This window comes from Ornithorhynchus anatinus, chromosome 14 (genome assembly GCF_004115215.2).
Source record: "Ornithorhynchus anatinus isolate Pmale09 chromosome 14, mOrnAna1.pri.v4, whole genome shotgun sequence".
Classification (NCBI taxonomy): Eukaryota; Metazoa; Chordata; class Mammalia; order Monotremata; family Ornithorhynchidae; genus Ornithorhynchus; species Ornithorhynchus anatinus.
Genome location: NC_041741.1, coordinates 48,398,813 through 48,414,903, shown reverse-complemented (window position 1 = coordinate 48,414,903; position 16,091 = coordinate 48,398,813). Strand labels below are relative to the sequence as shown.

The 16,091-nt window shown below is 66.2% G+C and overlaps 1 protein-coding gene across 1 annotated transcript; it reads left to right on the top strand.

Moving 5' to 3' along the window:
• The first annotated feature begins 394 nt into the window (after positions 1 to 394).
• On the top strand, positions 395 to 15,906 carry SELENOO (selenoprotein O). The gene is made up of 11 exons (XM_029078687.1): positions 395 to 652; positions 3,036 to 3,158; positions 3,247 to 4,184; positions 9,882 to 10,085; positions 11,154 to 11,334; positions 11,661 to 11,791; positions 11,902 to 12,182; positions 12,649 to 12,799; positions 13,435 to 13,620; positions 13,777 to 13,933; positions 15,035 to 15,906. Exons 1-11 carry the CDS (start codon positions 395 to 397, stop codon positions 15,188 to 15,190), a joined length of 2,766 nt encoding a protein of 921 aa, XP_028934520.1. The 3' UTR covers positions 15,191 to 15,906.
• The last annotated feature ends 185 nt before the right edge of the window (positions 15,907 to 16,091 follow it).

The following is a 16,091-nucleotide window of genomic DNA, read 5'->3' as shown; positions in this document are numbered from 1 at the left end:
GTCGACGGGGCCGGACCTGGGGAGGTTCTCGTTTGCCTCCCGCGGGATAAGGCCAAGCTTCCCCTCTCCCCCGCCGGGCCCCTGGATCGGTGGGCGGAGGGAGGGCAATCCGAGGGTGAAGCTTCGAGTTGTTGGACGCGGGGGGTGTCCCGAGGCCGGCCAGGGTGGGGATCGGGGCCAGGCCGGCCCTCCCCGTGTCCCGCCGGTCAGCCCCGGGGACTCGGCTCTCCGGCCCGCAGCCGTCAGGGCCCTGCGGTCTCGGTGCTTGCCGGGAACTTTAGTCCCAGGGATCCCCCCCCTTCCCCTCCAACCAGTCGGGCAACGCACTCCCTACGCCCGGCCGACCGCGTGCCTGTCCCTTCCGGGCTGCGGCTCCCAAACTCCCCTCACTGGGATGGCTTCCGCCAGGGGCTGGGGGCTGCTGTGGATGCAGGGTGAAGAAACCGGACGCCCCCGGGCCCGTAGCAGCCGACACCACATCCTCTGCCCTTTTCCCGGCCAGTGGAGAGCGGTCAGCTCGTCCACCGCCCCGCCCCTGTCGGCCCAGCGCTCCCCACCCGCTCCCGCCGTCCCCTCGGTGCCGCCCTTGCCCAGGACCGGGGAATCGAGCGTCATCGCGTTTTCCCCTCACCACCACCCGCGCAACAGGAACGTGGGCCGCCTCCCCTTCGGTCTGAGCCGGGGGAGGGCTAAGACGACCCCGGGGGGGACCCCATTCCCCCCATCCCAGACTGACCCCGGCCCTGAGCCGTCGTTCCCGTTTTAGTTCTGACTGCTGTGTGACCTTCGATGAGCCCCAGCCCTCTCTGGCCTCGGGTTTCCCCCGTGTTTAGCGGGGGACCGCCCACCCTCTCCCTGCGGCCCCAGAGGCCGAGGTAAGGGGGAGAAGAGGGGATTCTCCTAAAAGGGGGCGGTGAAGGGCGGAAGGCCGCCCCGGGGCGGGTGGGCCAAGGGGCCTCTCAGAGCACGGCTTCCTAGAGGCCTTGGAGGCCGGAGTCGGCGGTAAGGGGGGCGTGCAGGCTAAGGGGGTCGTAGAGGAGCAGCGTGGCTCGGTGGAAAGAGCCCGGCCTTGGGTTCGAATCCCGGCTCTGTCAGCTGTGTGACCTCGGGCCAGTCGCTTCACTTCTCTGCGCCTCAGTTCCCTCCTCTGTAAAATGGGGATGGAGACCGTGAGCCCCCCGTGGGACCACCTGATTCTCTTGTGTCTACCCCAGCGCTCGGAACAGTGCTCTGCACGTAGTAAGCGCTTAACAGATACGAAGGTGATTATTACACCCTCCCCTCGGCCCCCACCCGGGAGTGCTTCCGTCTTCCGCCGGCCTGGCCCGAAGCAGGGGCCGGTGGGGTCGGCGAGGCCAGGCGCCGGGGCCTCACCCCCACCCCCCTCTTTCATCCAATTCCTCCCCTTGGCCCTCCCAGGTCTCCCAGCGGGGAACGGTTTCCGGGGCGGCCGAGCGAGGGTTTCGGGGACCGGCATGGGCCCCGCCGGGGGAGGCACTGGCCGGCCCGGGGCCTGCTGCTCGACGGAGGCCGGACGGATGGGGTTCCATTCAGCCCCCGCTGACCTCTAGGGCCCCGATTGCCCTTTCCTGAATCCCCCCTCCCTGCCTCGTCGCCTCCCCCGCCGCCCAGGGGAGGCCCGGGCGCCGACCGGTCCACGTCCACCTGCTTTCTCAGAAGGGACCCCGTGGCCTGACCGAGGAGCCGAGGCCGGCAGCGGAGCGGAGAAGGGGGAGGCCGGAGGTCCTGGGGGAGAGAGTCGGACGGCCTTGCGGGGTCAGGGATTAATCTCATCCACTTTAAGGGAGAGAGCATGGGCAGGAGAGGAATCCCCATCACTAGGAGAGACACGGAGGTTCGGGGAAGGCCAGCGACGTACCCGACCGAGGTCCCACGGCATCCCGGGGGAACCCCGGGGGGGGGGGGGGGTGCCCCTTGGATTTTCGGAGGGGGCCGGAGCGGACGGAGGGTTCCGGCCCCCGGGCAGAGCGAGGTCGCACCAGGCCAGGGCGGACTTGGGCTGAGGGCTTGTATCGGGAACGGAGGGGGAAGAATCGCCTGACCGCGGCCCCTGCGGGGCCGACAGCCGGCTATCTAGTGGACGCCGAACCCAACCCCGGCCCGCCTCCCTTCCCCCCCCCAGGAAGTGATTGCACCTAGACCCTTCGCAGACACCGGTGTCGTCCAGTCGGATAATCATAATAATGATGGTATTTGTTAAGCGCTTACTATGTGCAAAGCGCTCCAAAGTGCCCTTCGAGGTAAAGATCGGGGTGGAGAGGGTGTGCTTTGCAACAGGCGGGGCCTGGTCCTGTCTAGTCATAATAATAATAATGATAACGTTGGTATTTGTTAAGCGCTTACTATGTGCCGAGCACTGTTCTAAGCGCTGGGCTAGACCCAGGGGAATCAGGTTGTCCCACGTGGGGCTCACGGTCTGCATCCCCATTTTACAGAGGAGGGAACTGAGGCACCGAGAAGTGAAGCGACTTGCCCAAAGTCACCCAGCTGACGAGTGACCGAGCCGGGATTCGAACCCATGACCTCTGACTCCAAAGCCCGGGCTCTTTCCACTGAGCCACGCTGCTTCTCTGCCGACCACCCCGAGGGCCCCCCCCCCAAAGGACGGGGCCTGCACTCGTTTATTCATTCGGAGGTATTTATTGAGCGCTTATTATGTGCAGAGCACTGTACTAAGCGCTTGGGATGGACAATTCGGCCAACAGACAATACGGGCTCACAGTCACCGACCCCACCCCGATGCCTCCAACTGGGCGGGGCCCGCGCTCGCCACGCCCTACCTACGTCACCACAGACATTCATTCAATAGTATTTATTGAGCGCTTAATACGTGCAGAGCACTGGACTAAGCGCTTGGAATGGACAATTCGGCAACAGAGACAGGCCCTGCCCAATGACGGGAGCCCCCCCCCCCCCGTGGGCGGGGCCGGCGCAGGCCACGCCCTGCCTACGTCACTACATGACCCCCCAGCGGGCGGGGCCTGAGTTCGCACGTCTTGTCGACGTCATCACAGCCCACCCCGAGACCTGAAGGGGGAGGGGCCTGCGCGCTGACGTCACCACAGCCCACCCTGACGCGGCCGAGTGGGCGGGGCCCGCTCCCGCCTTTCTACGTCACCGCAGTGGGCGGGGCCTGCGTACGCACGTTCCGCAACGTCACCGCGGCCCACCCGGACGCCCCCCCGAGTGGGCGGGGCCCGCTCCCGCCCTTCTACGTCATCACAGTGGGCGGGGCCGACACGCGCGCGTCCCGCCGACGTCACCGCGGCCCACCCGGCCGCTCCAGAGCGGGCGGGGCCCTCGCGCGCCACGACCTACGTCACCGCCGACCCCCCCTCCGGCCCCGCCCCCTCGACGTCGGGCCGAGTCGGCGCAGGCGCAGTCGGTGGTGCCGCCGCCGCCGAGGCCGAGGCCGAGGCCGAAGGCGCAGCCGAGGCGAATGGCGGCCCCGGCGCTCGGCTGTCCGCGCCGCCTGCCCCACCTGCCGCGCCTCCTCCTCCGCCGCCGCCCTCCGGGCTCCAGCCCGGGCCCGGTGGCGGGGCCGGGGCCGGGGCCGGGGCCGGGCTGGGCGGGGGCGTCGCTGGAGCCTCCGGCCGAGGAGTCGCCGCCGGCCGCCCCCGCCCCGCCCCCGACTGGCTGGCGGCGCTGCGCTTCGACAACCTGGCCCTGCGCGAGCTGCCGGTGGAGGAGCCCGCCGAGGCCCCCAACGCCGGCCCGGTCCCCGGCGGGGCCGCCGCCGCCCCGGTGCCCGACCCCGCGCCCCGGCCCGTGCCCGGCGCCTGCTTCAGCCGCGTGCGCCCCACCCCGCTGCGCGGGCCCCGCCTCGTGGCGCTGTCGGAGCCCGCGCTGGCGCTGCTGGGGCTGGCGCCCGGGGCGGGGGCCGGGGAGGCCGAGCCCCCGGCCGAGGCGGAGGCCGAGGCGGAGGCCGGCGGGGAGGCGGAGGCCCGGCGGGCCCGCGAGGCCGAGGTGGCGCTCTACTTCAGCGGCAACGCGCTGCCCCCCGGCGCCGACCCCGCCGCGCACTGCTACTGCGGACACCAGTTCGGCAGCTTCGCCGGCCAGCTGGGGGACGGCGCCGCCATGTACCTGGGCGAGGTCCGCGGCCCCGGCGGCCGCCGCTGGGAGCTGCAGCTCAAGGGCGCGGGGCCCACCCCCTTCTCCAGGTAACCGGACCCCGGAGCCCGTTACCGGGGAAACCGGCCCTCCAGACCCGCCCCCTCCCCTCCCCTCCCCTCCCCTCCCCGCCGCTCTGGGCCCCCGTCTCCCGGGCCCCGCCCCTCCGGCCCGCCCTTTCCTATCGCTCCCGCTTCTGGCCCCGCCCCTCCCCTCCCCATTGGCTCGGCCTCCCGGCCCCGCCCCTCCCGGGCCCCGCCCGTTCCTCTTGGCTCCGCCCCGCCGGCCTGCCTGTTCCTATTGGTCCCTCTTCTGGCCCCTCCCCATTGGCTCGGCCTCCCGGCCCCGCCCCTCCTGTGCCCCGCCCGTTCCTATTGGCCCCTCGTCCGGGCCCCGCCCGTCCCTATTGGCTCCGCCCCTCCTGTCCGCCCGTTCCTATTGGCCCCCCTCCTGGACCCCACCCATTCCTATTGGCCCGCCCCTCCCGCCCGCCCTTTCCTATTGGTCCCTCCTCTGTTCCCCCCCCCCGCCCGTTCCTATTGGCTCCGCCTCTCCTGCCCGCCCGTCCTTATTGGCCTCCCCTCTGGGCTCCGGCCCTCCGGCCCCGCCCGTCCCTATTGGCTCCGCCCCTCCTGTCCGCCCGTTCCTATTGGCCCCCTCCTGGACCCCACCCATTCCTATTGGCCCCGCCCCTCCCACCCGCCCTTTCCTATTGGTCCCTCCTCTGCCCCCCCCGCCCATTCCTATTGGCCCGCCCCTCCTGCCCGCCCCTTCCTATTGGCCCCTCTTCTGGCCCCCTCCCCTTCCTATTGGCTGGCCTTCTCCAGCCCCGCCCTCCCTGGCCCCCCCCCCAAGGTCCTCTCCCCGCGCCCCTCCCCCCCTTGGGACCTTCATCCCAGGGTCTTCTCCTCCCCCTTCATTCATTCAATAGTATTCATTCATTCAATGGTATTTATTGAGCGCTTCCTCTGTGCAGAGCACCGTGCTGAGCGCTTGGAATGGACAATTGGGCAACAGAGAGAGACCGTCCCTGCCCCACGACGGGCTCTCACAGTCTCCTCCTCCTCCTCCTCCTCCTCCTCCTCCCCGCCTTGCTGTCACTCACTCGGTGGTCTTTATGGAGCGCTTACCGTGCAGAGAGCGCTGCACTAAGCGCTTGGGAGAGGACGCGGTGTCCCCGGACCTCTGGTGCCGCGTCCGCAGGCGCCGCCTCCCACCGGGCCCCCGCCCGTTCTGTCATCCCACGCTCCCCGAAACCTGCCTTCTAATAATAACTACTGTGGCAGATGGTTCATTCATTAATAATAATAAGGATGTTGGTATTTGTTAAGCGCGTACGTGCAGAGCGCTGTTCTAAGCGCAGGGGTAGACACCAGGGAATCAGCTTGTCCCACGTGGGGCTCACAGTCTTCATCCCCATTTTACAGATGAGGCCACTGAGGCACCGAGAAGTGAAGGGACTTGCCTCAGTGGTATTTACGGAGCGCTTCCTCTGTGCAGAGCACTGGACTAAGCGCTCGGAAGGAACAGATAATAACGTTGGTATTTGTTCAGCGCTTACTCTGTGCAGAGCACTGAGATACAGAGTCATCAGGAAGTCCCACGTGAGGCGCACAGTTAATCCCCATTTTCCAGATGGGGGAACCGAGGCCCAGGGAAGTGACTTTCCCACAGTCACACAGCCGACAGGTGGCAGAGCCGGGAGTCGAACCCATGACCTCGGACTCCCAAGCCCGGGCTCTTTCCACTGAGCCGAGCTGCTTCCCCTAATAATGTTGGTATTTGTGAAGCGCTTGCTATGTGCTGAGCACCGTTCTGAGCGCTGGGGGAGGTACAGGGTCATCAGGTGGTCCCAGGCGGGGCTCCCGGTTAATCCCCATTTTACAGATGAGGTAACTGAGGCGCAGAGTAGAGACAGAGACCATCCCTGCCCCGTGACGGGCTCACGGTCTAAACGGGGGAGAGGGACGGCAGAGCAAAAGAGAACAAAACACCATCATCAAGATGATGATGTAACCTGTACCCTGTAACTGCCCCAGCGCTTAGAACAGTGCTCTGCACATAGTAAGCGCTTAACAAATACCAACGTTATTATCAAGATAACTAGAATCATGGAGATGTGCGCCTCATTAACAAGATAAATAGGGGAATAAATAACCTATGCAAATATGCACAGTGCTGAGGGAAGGGGGAAGAGCAGAGGGAAAGGGGGGCTCAGCGTGGGAAGGCCTCCTGGAGGAGGTGAGCTCTCGGTAGGGCTTTGAAGGGGGGGGGGGAGAGAGGCAGTTGTTAAGCGCTTACTATGTGAAAGGCACTATAATAACAATAATGTTGGTATTTGTTAAGCGCTTACTATGTGCAGAGCACTGTTCTAAGCACTAGGGTAGATACAGGGGAATCAGGTTGTCCCAGGTGAGGCTCACAGTCTTCATCCCCATTTGACAGATGAGGTAATTGAGGCCCAGAGAAGTGAAGCGACTCGCCCACAGTCACAGAGGACAAGTGGCAGAGCCGGAATTCGAACCCATGACCTCTGACTCCCAAGCCCGGGCTCTTGCCACCGAGCCACGCTGTACTAAGGACCGGGGTGGATACGAGGAAATCAGATTGGACACGGTCCCCGTCCTGGCATGGGGCTCACCGTCTTGATCCCCGTTCGGCAGATGAGGCAGAGAAGTGGCTTGCCCAAGGCGCCAGAGGAGACAAGGGGCGGAGCTGGGATTAGAACCTGCGGCCTTTAAGAGTATTTATTGAGCGCTTACTCTGTGCAGAGCACTGTACTAAGCGCTGGGGGAGGTACAGGGTCATCGGGTGGTCCCACGTGAGGCTCACAGACAATCCCCATTTTACAGATGAGGTCACTGAGGCACAGAGAAGTGAAGTGACTCGCCCACAGTCACATGGAGCCAGACAGTAGCCTACACAGTTTGGTTTCTCGGCGAGGGGAGGGGTCCCGAGCCGCGGCTTGGCCGGCACGGCCGGCGGGGAAGCCCCGCGCTGGAATCCTAGTGGGATCGAGACCCGGGACGAGTCTCCGTTCCCTTGTTGTGCAGAAAGGGGATTCGCTCATTCGTTCAGTAGTATTAAGGGGGTTCATTCATTCGGTAGTATTTATTGAGCGCCTGCTATGTGCAGAGCACTGGACTAAGCGCTTGGAATGGACAAATCGGTAACCGAGACAGTCCCCGCCCTTTGACGGGCTCACGGTCCGATCGGGGGAAGAGTTCAAAACACGTTCTCCCTTCCTTCTTAGACCGTGAGCCGCAGGTGGGATTCAGTCATCTCGCGGCCGCCCCGGGGCTTAGTCCGTGGCGTTGAACGAATATCCCGATTTTCGTTAGCAGTAGCCGCTGGGCACCCCTGCGGCGGCGCCGTACCCCGGGGGAAATAAAACCCGGAGAGTCAGTCGGTCGTATTTATTGAGCGCTTACCGTGTGCAGGTCACTGTACCGAGCGCTTGGGAGAGGACGATGTAACGGTAAACGGTTGTCCGCGTTCCCTGCCTCCCACCGGCTCACAGCCTAGAGAGGGAGAGCGGCGTGAATATAAACGCATCAATCAGAGATACGGGTTTATATACGGTATATACGGGTGAATAAGCGCCCAGGGGCCGGGAGGGGGTGAACGGGGGAATCGACAGAGGGAGGAAGTCGGGGTGACACGGAGGGAGCCGGTGGGTTTTCCGTGGCTTTGTTTTCACGTGCGGGGTTGAGGTCACCCGGCCTTGCCGTCGGCACCCGGTGAAAACCGTCGTCATCTTTATTATCGCTGGAAGCGGCAGCCCCGAAGGACGCAGGCGGCGGTGGGGGGGTTGGGAGACGAGAGAGGGTCGGGACGCCGTTGAGCCTTCCGCCCCTAGTAGAGGGAGTATTTAGTGCTCGCCGTGTGCAGAACAGCGTACTATCTTCTGCGAAAGAATACACAGGTGGGCAGGAGCCGCAGTCTGTCTTCCCCCGGGGCGGGGGCCTCGCCATCTAAGGATAGAACTGGTAATGATGACGGAAGAGAGGGGGCCGGGGCCCGGCGCCAGAGAGAAGACGCGTAAGGAGAGACGGCCGTATTTAATCATTCCTTCCAACGCTCTAAGCGAGCAACGGGAATTCGTAAGCGGGAACGCGTCCAGGCTTCTGGTTCGAGCCGAGCCAACAGATGTTTTGGGATCCCTGCCCCGCTCGTAGAAATCAGTTGATGATGATGGTGACGGTGTTGGTTAAGCGCTTACTATAATGTTGGTATTTGTTAAGCGCTTACTATGTGCCGAGCACTGTTCTAAGCGCTGGGGTAGACACAGGGGAATCAGGTTGTCCCACGTGGGGCTCACAGTCTTAATCCCCATTTTACAGATGAGGTCACTGAGGCACCGAGAAGTGAAGTGACTTGCCCAAAGTCACACAGCTGATAAGTGGTAGAGCCGGGGTTCGAACCCACGACCTCTGACTCCAAAGCCCGTGCTCTTTCCAGTGAGCCACGCTGCTTCTATGTGCAGGGCACCGTCCTAAGCGCCGGGGGGGGGATACAGGGTGAGCGGGTCGTCCCCCCCGGGGCTCACGGTCTCCATCCCCGTTTTACAGAGGAGGGAACCGAGGCCCAGAGAAGTGAGGTGACCTGTCCGGTTCAGCCGGCGCCGGCTGCCCTGGGCCCCCAAGATGGTACCCGCCGATGGCGTGGGGGACCCTGGCCGTCCCCGCTGCCGCCGGTTCTGCCCGAGCCGGTCGGAGGGCGGCAGATTGTGGGTGTGGAGGCAAGGTTCCCGGCTTCCTCCGTAGCGTTTTCAAGCCTCCTGCGAGGGAGAAGGCAAGGCAACGGAGGGAGGATTCCGTTGCTACGGGTTACGCTAATCCCCTGTCTCAGAACAGTGTCCTGCAGAGAAAGGAGGGAAGCAGCAGGTGAAAGGAGGGAAAGGAGCAGGTCTTTAACCCTCCTCCGTGAACTCCTCCAACCCAAGTCCCGCCAACCCACTAGCCGCCTGGAGCATTGACTTTTTTATTTCTACCCTTCCTCAACACACATCCTTACGACGGGATTATGGATGGCCCCGTTTAAAATCCACTCTCCGGCTCCCCGATCAGAATGGAAACTCCCGGCGGGCAAGGAACAGGTCCCGCCCTCCTGTTGGACTTCCCCGAGCGCTTAGTACAGCACACTGCATCCGGCGGGCGCTCGATAAATACCTCGACTCCTATCATTACCTTTCCCTTCTCCCCCCAGCCTCTTTAGCGTCACCACCGCGTTAAATAATGGTGATTACGGATTCTTCCGCAGCCTCTGAGATGGCTGCTTCTCTCCGAACACAGTATAGAGGAGCGGTGTTTCAGTTGGGGTTCCCGGTTGAATGAATGAATGAACGAACTGCGTAGTTTCTCAGGACATCCGCCCGTGACGGGGGTCCCCTCCGTGGGCCGGGTGGGCCGAACTCCCACCCGGCTCATCCCAGGTCCCCGACCGGACCCGAGGGATTCCCATCGGGGCCGAAAGGACCCAAATCGGCGACTCCCTCCCCGGCCCCATTGCTCCCGGGATCCCAGTCCCCGGGAAAGGTTGGGCCCGGGGCCCGGGTCGGGTTCCGGGCGACGGTGAGTCCACCCGTCCCCGGGGCCCGCGGCCGGAAGCTGGGAACGCGGGGTTTCGAAACGAGAGCCGAACCGAGCGTCGGCGGGACCCCCTCCCCCCCCCCCCCCCGGGCGCCGCCCTGAGCCCGGCCGGTCCCGAGAGGGGCCGCCGAGCAGCGCGATGCCGTGTGGTTCCAGACACGCCGACGGACGCAAGGTCCTGCGCTCCAGTATCCGGGAGTTCCTGTGCAGCGAGGCCATGTTCCACCTGGGCATCCCCACCACCCGGGCCGGGACCTGCGTCACCTCGGAGTCCGCCGTCATCCGCGACGTCCACTACGACGGAAACCCCAAGTACGAGAAGTGCGCCGTGGTGCTGCGCATCGCCTCCACTTTCTTAAGGTAACGGCCGGCCTCGGCTCTCCCTCGATGGACCGCTCGATGGACGGACGGGGTGGGCGGGGCGGGGGCTATTCGGAGCCCGAGCTTTAAAGTGAACCAGTCGGTGGTCTTCATAATAATCAGGGTATTTTTTAAGCACTTACTAGGCGCCGAGCCCTGTTCTAAGTGCCGGGGTGCCTACTGGTCGCCGAGCACTCTAACGCCTGCTCGGGAGAGTACGATGGTCAGAAGATCTGAGTTCCGCCCTCACGGAGCTCTCGGTCAACCGTACGCGGCCACTGTACTGAGCATCTGGGGGAGTAGAGTAGCGTCGGTAGACACGGTCCTTGCCCCGGAGGAGCGTACGGCGTAGGGGAGGAGGTCGTCGTACGCCGAGCTGCAGGTGGGAGAAGGCGTAGCTCCCTCGAAGGCCGGAGGCGGGATTGGTAGAGAGCCAGCGTGGCTCAGTGAAAAAGAGCCCAGGCTTGGGAGTCAGAGGACGTGGGTTCTAATCCCGACTCCGCCGCTTGCCTGCTGTGTGACCGCGGGCAAGCCGCTTGGCCTCTCTGGGCTTCAGTTCCCTCATCCGCAGACTGGGGGTGAAGACCGTGAGCCCCATGTGGGACAAACTGATGACCTCGTGCCTACCCCAGCGCTTAGAACGGTCCTTGGCACAAAGTAAGCGCTGAACAAATACCATCGTCGTCATTATTAGTTGGGCTTCCCCTCCTCTGCCTCTGGGTCGGCCCAGCGGGGGAGGGGACTTCCTGATGGGACTACCGTTCGGTCAGTGACTGGAATTTGAGACTGGGAGACAGAGGGAAGAAGGGAGGGAGAGGAGCAGGCAGGGGGCAGAGGTCGGCGGTGGGGACAGGGCACACTAGTGACAGGGGCATTTGGTCACCCGTGTGGCACCAGAGGACGATTTAGCCAAGCCGCTCAAGTGGCGCGAACACCAGGCCTGCCCCGAGAGGGAGCGTGAATGCAGGGTGGGAGGTCGGCTTTCTCAGTAACGGTTGCTCAGGTTCTGGGTTTACCCACCCTCTCTCCTTCCTCCTTCCTCCCCCCGGCCCCCCGGCCTCCGTCCAGGTTTGGCTCCTTTGAGATTTTCAAGCCCAGGGACGAGCACACGGGGCGGCAGGGCCCCAGCGTGGGCCGGAACGACATCCGCATCCGCATGCTGGACTACGTGATCGGCACCTTCTACCCCGAGATCGAAGAAGCCAACGCGGACGACACCGTGCGGAGGAACGCCGCCTTCTTCCGCGAGGTGCCGGGGAGGGGAGGGCCCTGCCGCTCCGACCTCCCACCCGAAACCTCGGGGAGCCGGGGGAGAGGCGGGCCGGGTCTCCCCGCGCGCCTCCTGGCCGGCTCCCGCCCCTCGCCCCCTTTCACCGGCTCCCGGCCCAACCCCCGTCAGCTCCAGACCCCGTTCTGCCCCCCGAGCGGCCCTTCTGCCACGGAGACGGGGGGGAGAGGCGGGAAAGGGGGAACCCGAGGAGGCGGAGGGGTCGGGGCGGGCGGGCAGAGGCGAGAAGGGACCGCTTGCCCGCGTCCCCGCCCCGAGGTCCCACCCTCCTCCCGTCCCCGGCTCAGGTGACGCGGCGGACGGCGAGGACGGTGGCGGAATGGCAGTGCGTCGGCTTCTGCCACGGGGTGCTCAACACCGACAACATGAGCATCGTGGGGCTCACCATCGACTACGGGCCTTTCGGCTTCATGGACAGGTCGGGGGACGCCGAGGGGGCCGGGGCGGGCGGGAGGGGGCCGGGGGGCGGCGGAGGGCGGGACCCGGGGGCTCCGCCTCCTAAACCGGCCGGCCCGGCGCGCCCGCCAGGTACGACCCCGACCACGTCTGCAACGGGTCGGACGAGGTGGGCCGCTACGCGTACAGCCGGCAGCCCGCGGTCTGCAAATGGAACCTGCGGAAGCTGGCCGAGGCCCTGGCCCCGGAGCTGCCCCTGGAGCTGGGCATGGCCATCGTGGACGAGGAGTTCGAGGCCCAGTTCGATCGGCACTACCTGTACAAGATGAGGAAGAAGCTGGGACTTATTCACCTGGAACTGGAGGAGGACGCCAAACTGGTCTCGGACCTCCTGGAAACCATGCGTCTGACGGGTCAGGTCACCTCGCCGGACGGGGGGCCGGGAGGGGGGGCCGGGCCCCCGAGGAGCGGCGCGGCCCCGGGGGGGGAGGGCGCGGTCCCGAGAGTCGGGAGACCCGGGTTCCAGCCCCGGCTCTTGCCACCCGCCAGCTGTGTGACCCGGGGCGAGTCGCTTCACTTCTTGGGACCCGCGTTGCCTCGCCTGTAAAATGGGAGTTTAACTCCTATCTTCACCGGTGCTTGGCGCACAGTAAGCACTTAAGTACCGTAATTATTAGTTATCATCAAGGCTCCTTAATGCTGGGCGCATAGTAAGCGCTCAACCGGTGCCGTGGTCGTTATTATCCGCTGGCTTCCCCGAGCCCCGCTTCCGAGCGCGGCTGCAGAGCCGGACCGGGGGCCCGGAATGCGAGCGGGCCCTTGGGTTGGGGGCGGGCGGCTCTGGGTCCCAGAGGCGACTGACGTGGCGGACCCTCACAGGAGCTGACTTCACCAACGCCTTCCGTCTGCTGAGCTCCTTCTCCGTCACCGCCGACCCCGGCGAGGAGGGGGACCTCCTGGACAGGATCGGGGAGCAGTGCGCTTCCCTGGAGGAAATGAAGGTCGCCTTCAAACCCCAGATGGACCCCAGGTGACCCGTCGGGACCGAGCAGGGGTGGGCCGGGGCTCCGGGGACCGGCCGGAGCAGGCGGCCCGGCGGCAGAGGCCGCCGAGTAGGGCGGCGTTGGGATGGGTCGCCGTGAAGGCTCCGCCGACCGCGGTCCTGAGGGCCCGGCAGCTGCTGGACGAGAACGCGGGCGGGGCTCGGGGACCGAGGGGGTCGGGGGTCGGGGTGGCCACGGGGCACACGCGGGCCAGGCTCGGCCGCCTCCGCTTCCCCAGCGGGAGCTGCGGGGAGGGAGCGGGGTGGAAAAGAACCGCCCGCGGATCGGGGCGGCCGGTCCGCCCGGGGCGGAGCCGCGATCCTCTGCGGGCGGCCGGGCCGGGCGGCCGTCGGAGAGAGGGGGCGGGGCGGGAACTCTCGGGGAGACCGTGCCATCCGAGCGGGGAGCCGGGCCCCAGCCGGCCCGGCGTCGAGGAGGTGTCGGAGCTGGCAGTCCGGGAGACCCCTGTCCGGCTGCGACGCCCCCTCCAGAACCGCCCCCCCCCCCCCCCGTCACCACGCCGGCTTCCCTCGGTGGCACCGGTCACCTAAGGGGACCGCCCCGGCCCCGTTGGATCCGGTTGGACCTCCCCGTCCCGACCGGCCGTCCCCTCCCGCGCCAGGCAGTTGTCCATGATGCTGATGCTGGAGCAGTCAAACCCGCAGCTGTTCACGCTGATCGGCACCCGCTCCAGCCTGGACAAGGAGCTGGAGCGCGTGGAGCAGCAGTCCAGACTGCAGACGATAACGCCGGCCGAGCTGCTGGAGGGGAGCAAGGCCCTCTGGGAGCAGTGGCTGGAGAAGTACCGGTCAGTCGGGCGCCAGGGGGTCAGGGAGGGGGAGCGGGCGGGACTCCGCCGCCGGACGCGAGCCCTCGGCGGCGAGGCGGTTCGGGGATCTCCCCGGACCGGGTGGGTCCGGTGGTTCCGGCCCCTCGGCCTCACTCCTCCCGGCCTCCCCGCCAGGGCCCGGCTCCAGAAGGAAGTGGAGAGCGTGGGCGGCGCGGAGAGCTGGGCCGAACAGCGGGTGAAGACCATGAACTCCAACAACCCCAAGTTCATCCTGAGGAACTACATCGCGCAGAACGCTATCGAGGACGCCGAGAACGGAGACTTCAGAGAGGTATTCCCGCCTCCCTCCGCCGCTCGTCCTCTGTCTGGGCGCGGCGGCGGGGAGGGTTGGAGGTAGCCCCCTTTGCCCTCGAGGCCACGGACCCCGGTCCAGGTGAAAGCCAAGAGGCGGGAGGAGGTCTTAGGCCGGCCCACCCCTTCCCGGGCTCGGTGACAGTAATAATCACGATATCTGGTTTAAGTGCTCGCTGTGTGCCGGGCACTGTTCTAAGCACTGGGGTGGATACAAGGTAACGGGGTTGGACGCGGTCCCCGTCCCACGTGGGGCTCTCGCTCTCAATCCCCCTTTTAATAATGTTGGTGTTTGTTAAGCGCTTACTATGTGCAGAGCACTGTTCTAAGCGCTGGGGTAGACATAGGGGAATCAGGTTGTCGCACATGGGGCTCACAGTCTTAATCCCCATTTGACAGATGAGGTCACTGAGGCCCAGAGAAGTGAAGTGACTCGCCCACAGTCACACAGCTGACGAGTGGCAGAGCCGGGATTCGAACTCATGACCTCTGCCTCCAAAGCCCGTGCTCTTTCCCCTGAGCCACGCTGCTTCTCTGCTGCTTTTACAGATGAGGGAACTGAGGCAGAGAGAAGGGAGGCGACTTGCCCGAGGTCACACAGCAGACGAGCGGCGGAGCAGGGATTAGAACCCGTGACCTCCCGCCTCTCGGCCCCGGGCTCTACCCGCTAGGCGGTACCTGCCCGCCGCCCCGCCCGGGTCTGTCGCTCTTCCGCTCCCTGCCCACGTCTCCCTTTGGGAGTGGGAACTTGGAGGCGTCGTGAGCACGGGCCGGGAGTCAGAAGGTCACGGGTTCTAATCCCAGCTCCGCCGCTCGTCTGCTGTGGGACCTCGGGTGGGTCGCTTCACTTCTCCGGGCCTCAGTTCCCTCATCTGTAAGACGGGGATCGCGACTGTGAGCCCCGCGTGGGACGGACCGCGTCCGACCCGTCCGGCTCGTGCCAACCCCGGGACTCGGTACGGTGCCTGGTAGGGGCTTGAAGGATACCGTAACTGATCCGTCCCTTAAGTGGCCGGGCCTCGGGCCGGCTCCGTCGGCCGCCCCCGACCCCGTCCTCCCGCGCCCCTCTCCCGTCCTTCAGGTGAGGAAGGTGGCGAAGCTGCTGGAGCATCCCTACCGGGAGGAAGAGGGCCCGGACGACGGGGAGGGCACCGCCGACCGCTCCGTCCGCGGCCTGGCGTACGGCGGTAAGCCCCCGCACTGGGCGGCCCAGCTGTGCGTGACGTGATCCTCGTAACCGCCTTGCACCGGTCGCCGCTGGGGCCCCGCCCCTGCCCCAGCGGAGATGACAGCGCAAGGCCTTCCCCCCGACGCCGTGCTGTTGAGTCTACCGAACGGACTGTTTGGATGCCCCTCGTCTGGGCCCGGGCCCGGCGGCGGGGCCGATCCCGGCCCCCCCCCCGCGCCCCCGGCGCTCGCCCGGGCCCAGGCGGGACCCCGGCCTCCAAGCACCCGTTTTTTTATGAAGACAAAAACCTCAAGTCAGGCCGCTGATCCGTTTTTGTCCGACGGCGAGTCAACAGTGCCGCTTCGGCCCTGCCAGCGCCGCCCCCCGCCCCCCCCCGCCGCCACAGCTGGCAGCGCCCGCTTTCCGCTTAGTGAAGTGCTTTGCCCAGCTGGTCCGGTGTCGCCTCGCCCGTGAGCGCGGCCGTAGGAAGGGGAGGCGCGGGGCGGCGGCCGGAGCGCGGGGCGGCCGGAGACCTCGGCTCTCGGTCGCCCCGCCGCCCCGCCACCGCCCCGGCCCCCCGTCCGCGGCCGCCTCCCGGCCCGGCTCCCAGCTGCGACGGTGGCGCAGGGGACGGGTTCCCGTCTCGGGCCGACCCTCCTGCCCCTGCCCCCCGACCCCCCGCACCCCTTCCCCCCGACCCCAAGCCGGACTCCAGCCTTGGAGAGGGCTCGTCGAAGCTGCTGAGTGACTTATTCCTTTACTATAAAGGCAAACTCCGATGCCGACCTGGTGTCTGCTGTGTCCCGCGCGAGCTGCGACCGCGGGGGGGACGGGGCGGGGGGGGAAGCGCTCGGGGGCCCCCACCCAGGCTGCCCCTCCGGTTCCTGTCCCGTCCAACACCTCGGTTTTGGGGTTGCGGGTGGGAGGTCGCCCCCGACCCCCACCCCGGCCGTCCTCCCGTCCCGTCCCA